The 4,686-nt window shown below is 37.8% G+C and overlaps 1 protein-coding gene across 2 annotated transcripts; it reads left to right on the top strand.

Moving 5' to 3' along the window:
- The first annotated feature begins 366 nt into the window (after positions 1-366).
- Positions 367-3,314, top strand: LOC131303999 (vegetative cell wall protein gp1-like). Of its 2 annotated transcripts, none has more exons than XM_058331091.1 (2): positions 367-925; positions 2,952-3,314. In XM_058331091.1, exons 1-2 carry the CDS (start codon positions 427-429, stop codon positions 3,026-3,028), a joined length of 576 nt encoding a protein of 191 aa, XP_058187074.1. In that variant the 5' UTR covers positions 367-426; the 3' UTR covers positions 3,029-3,314. The 2 variants fall into 2 exon arrangements, with proteins under 2 accessions (XP_058187074.1, XP_058187073.1); XM_058331090.1 differs by having other exon boundaries at positions 367-921; positions 2,945-3,314.
- Positions 3,315-4,686: the final 1,372 nt, after the last annotated feature.

Here is a 4,686-nt window from a genome sequence, read left to right on the forward strand (position 1 = left end):
TTCTCGATCCAATCATCTAAATTTTCATTCAAATTTCCGGGTAATGAAGAGTTAAATGATTAGATCAAGCACCTATAGGTATTGCATTGAGCTGATTTTTTACGAATATCCTTAAAAAAATATTTTACATTTAATGAACGGCTCGAATCATTTGTGTGAGATCCGTGGTGGGTTTCACAATAAAACTTGTGCACAATCTATGCACATATTGTCTGTGTGGACAGATTTATAGTGAAAATTTACTTTTATTTACCTTTTGTTCTCAACAGGCGAACGCTAGACAACTGTTTAAAGAGCACACCCACTAATCGCGCTGACTAACCTTCAGGCTCCAAATCCTTATTTATGCCCAGCTAATCTCCCTCTTCTCGCTGTCACCTCTCTCTCTCTCTCTCTCTCTCTCTCCAGGGGGAAACACACAGCACAATGGCTGCCACACACGCACTCGCATTCGCATTCCTCTGCATGATCCTAGCCTCCGTCGGAGCCCTATCTCCAGCACCTTCACCCAAAGTGTTGGAGACTGCGTCGCCTCCACCAAAATCAACATCACCTCCTCCGGCCGCCTCCCCAAAAACCCCTCCCGTCCCAACCCCCGTATCTTCTCCGGTCGCCACACCCGTAACCTCGCCGCCGCCTTCCCCGGTGCCGGTCAGCTCTCCCCCCGCTATAACCCCGGTGGCCACGCCCACGCCGGCTGCTGCGCCTCCCGCGGCGGTCCCGGCTCCGGCTCCGGCCCCGGCCACACCACCTCCGTCTCCGCCGCCGCCACCACCGCCTAAGAAGAAGACTCCGCCGCCACCCCCGCCTAAGAAGAAGCATGCGCCTTCTCCGGCACCGGCTCCGTTGCTGAGCCCTCCTGCTCCGCCGCCGGCTCAATCCCCTGAAATTGATTATCTCGCGCCTACTAGTCCAACCACGGTACGTTTTCCGAAACAACTCTCCTACAACCACACACGTAAACACGATACATACACTCAGGCATTCATGTGTGCCCACCCCACACTCGCTGGAGATATCATGCGTGTGAGCCTAACACGAATGTGAATGTGGGTGTGGTTAGAGAATTTTTATTCCCAATAAGCTAATTATAAAAATTCGTTTTACTTGTACATTAATTTAGCCCACTTACAAGTAAATTTTTGAAATTTGTTATTCTTAGGTTAGTTTCTTTTACTCACTTCATCTCGTAAAGTTAATCTCCTACAAAAGTACGTGCAATTTTCAATTTTAAAAATAATGTACCTACTGAAATAATTTTTCAGACAATATTGATCTTATTTGATAAATTTCGATGAGATCTTTTGAACGTTGCAAAAAATCAAAAACATTTATTTTAATAAATATATTATTATGTTTAAGTTTGAAAATTGCATGTAATTTTATAAAGGACCAACTTTGAGGGACAAGGGAGTAGTTATTTATTCATCACGATAAGAATAATTCAAAAGTAAAAAAATTACTATGATAATAATTTCAAACGTTTTTTACTATTGATAATAGTAACAAATTATCAATCTTTGATTCGGTCTTGCCTCGTCCGTGCATCCCTAGTTTGGTACATGTTCCGAAAAAGGTGGTTATCGGAATTCACTTTCCTTGGCTCACTTGATAGCCAAGTTATGCCCTATCTCCGTCTGGGCTTAGTTGGATGTTTCTTTTGATGATTAATAAATAAACACCTACCGATTGACAAAATATTATATATATATATATATATACACAGTTCGGATCAAGTCCACACCCTTACGGTCCGCACCTCCCCTTTTTCGATTGAATTTCGATGATCCGAGCCGCTCAATGTGTTCAGAACGTGATTTTAACGGTACCCGCGAGAAATCAGTAAAAAAAAATGACCGGGAAGGGCTTAATCTGAGCAGTTTTTTTCCGAACCGTTCAGAAAAAAATTGCTCAGATCAAGCCCTTCCCAGTCATTTTTTTTGCTGATTTCAAATAAGTACCTTTTAAATCACGTTTCGATCACATTGAGCGGCTCGGATCATCGAAATTCAATCGAAAAATGTGAGAAATGGGGAGGTGCGGATCGGAGCTCCGGTCCACACCTCCTGACCTGATCCTGACTCTATATATATATATATAACGTTAACTTAATTTTTGAAATTTTCAATAATTTTCGATCTTACATAAATTAAGATAACATTTGGTATGTTTTTCATGATGAGAGTAACTTAAAAGCAAGAGCTTGTGATAAAAACTTATGTAAAACTCATTAGAAACAAAAGTAATCTAAGACATATAAGTAATTGTTTTAAGTTTGATTGACATTTTTTAGTTGTTCAGATGGATAAACATGTACTACATATAGCTCAGAATTTTAGAGTTTGGAGAGGCAAAAATAATGAAGTGGGGGACGAGGGAAAATGGGATGGAGTAATTGTTTTTAAGGGCGTAGAAATACTGAAATAATAGTAATTGGAAATTTAATTACTAGTCTATCGGAGATTCTATGGTACCACGTCTCTAGATACCGTATGTTAATTCCTGTCACCATAAGAAGGCATAAAATTAATGAAAATCACGAACGGTGTAACAAAACACCATAAAATGGCGTTTAAAAAATAATTCATAAATGGCATAATGATTACCAAAAAGTAGGGGGTTAAATGGGCGGGTTTGGGCCAAATTTGGTAAGTTGTAAGTAAGTTGGGTCTTTAATGGGTCATTGATCTATTTAGACCCATTAATTATGAGCTTAATTACCATACCTAACCCGACCCATTTATTTAAAATCAAACCCGACCCGACCGTTAACCCAATTACATACTATATATTGAAATTTAAAATGATTAAAGTACCAAGGTACACTGACCATTTTTGGCACATCATTCAGCACAAGTCTGCTTATTCTAATTAATCGACAAATTTTTTTTTTCTTTTGATCTGTTCTAATAAACATTTGAATTGTTGGGGAGAAAATATGCAGAATGGAGCAGAGAAGTTGAAGAACTTGAAAATGGTGGTGGGAAGCTTGGCATTGGGATGTGTTGTTTCCAGTTTGCTATTCTAATATGGAGATCTCATCACTTGTTTTGAAATCTGCTGTCCCATGCCATGCATCTCTCTGTATCTTTCACTATTTATTATTTATTTGTTTTTAATTAAAATATTTTGGTCTTCCCAGTGTTCAGCACTTCCCCATTAATTGTCACGTTCTCCTATTAAATATTCCCATTTGTTTGTTTTAATTTTGTTTATTGCTTTAGTTTAATTATTAAATTGTGTTTGGACTTTCTGGGGATATTACCACATTGGCTTTGCAATCTTTGGACAGAGGAGGGAATCGTGGTGACTTATAATTTTCTCTATTTATTGCCACTCCTTTCTTAATTCCCTTTTGACTATTTGAGAGCAACGACTACTTCTTCTTCTTTCCTTTCTTTTTGTTTCTGACAATTTTTTTGTGAGAGTCTAAGGCTCCGTTCCAGAACACATTCTTAAAAAATAAGTACTTATTTCACATTTTCAAACTCAAAAATAATATAAATGAAAAATTATTTTTCAATTTTTTTTTTCACCGTATAAAAGATCTCAACGAGATCTATCAAACAAGATCCATATTGATAGGAAAATTATTTACGTAAACACATAATTTTTGAGCTTGAAATTACCTTCTTAAAAAATAAATACTTATTTCCGTTTCCGGAACGGGGTCTAAGTTAAAGAATGCGTTCTTCGAACAATACGTGACTTCGTTTTACAATTTTGTTGAAAAATGCCATGGTAATTATATTTGGTGACCATGTAAAAGAGAGATGAGGGTTCGTAAAGCACGACTTTTGCCTTTTTTTAAGAATGAAAAAAGATGCACAAAACCCAATGAAGCACACACTAGATGTAGGGGATGAGAATTTTTGACACGATACGAGAACCCGATACGAAATTAACGGTTTAAAGTCGGTTATTTCTAACACGAAACACGAATGTTGCACGACAAGATAACACGAAAAGCTACACAATTCGGGTTAAGGTTGAGAGAATTTTGACACAAACACGACACGAAAATGACACGACACGACGCAGGGTGGAAAATTATGAAAGGACACGATAACACGAACCAGACACGAAGATAGTGGGTTAGGTTTGCTATTTCTAACACGAAACACGAATACGATACGATAACACGAAAAACTATACATATCGGATTAAGATTAATAAAATTCTAATACGAACACGATACGACACAATATCCGCCTCTAAGTAGATGTTATACAGTAACTTTCTAATAATGGGCCTTCAAGGATCTTCCTCCAAAACACACTATCTCAGTGTATAGTTTTTCCTTCTGTATCTAAGAAGTTGGGCCTACCTTGAGTTTAAAATGCGGGAAATGACAGGCCGGTCATATTTTTTTTGGAATTTCATGCCAATTTTTTTTGACAATACAATCATGTCAAGACCCTTTTTAAAGATGTTTTTACTATTTTACTTTCAGAAATGCTACACACATATAATCTGTGTACAGATTGTGCACAGATTTTATTGTGGGGCCCACTACGGGTCCCACACAAATCATCCGAGCCATTCATTAAATTTAAAATATTTTTTCAAGGGTCCCCGTAAAAAATAATCTCAATCCGATACCTATAGATGCTCGATCCAATCGTATAACTTTTCATTATCCGAAAATCTGAATGAAAAGTTAGATGGTTGGATAAAGCACCTTTA

This window comes from Rhododendron vialii, chromosome 10a (assembly GCF_030253575.1).
Source record: "Rhododendron vialii isolate Sample 1 chromosome 10a, ASM3025357v1".
Taxonomy (NCBI): Eukaryota; Viridiplantae; Streptophyta; class Magnoliopsida; order Ericales; family Ericaceae; genus Rhododendron; species Rhododendron vialii.

Excerpts from the sequence above, each read along its gene's own strand:
- LOC131303999 (XM_058331090.1), top strand. The coding sequence starts at position 427 with ATGGCTGCCACACACGCACTCGCATTCGCATTCCTCTGCATGATCCTA. Across the intron at positions 922-2,944 it reads CGCCTACTAGTCCAACCACG|AATGGAGCAGAGAAGTTGAA; the intron begins GTACGTTTTCCG and ends GAAAATATGCAG.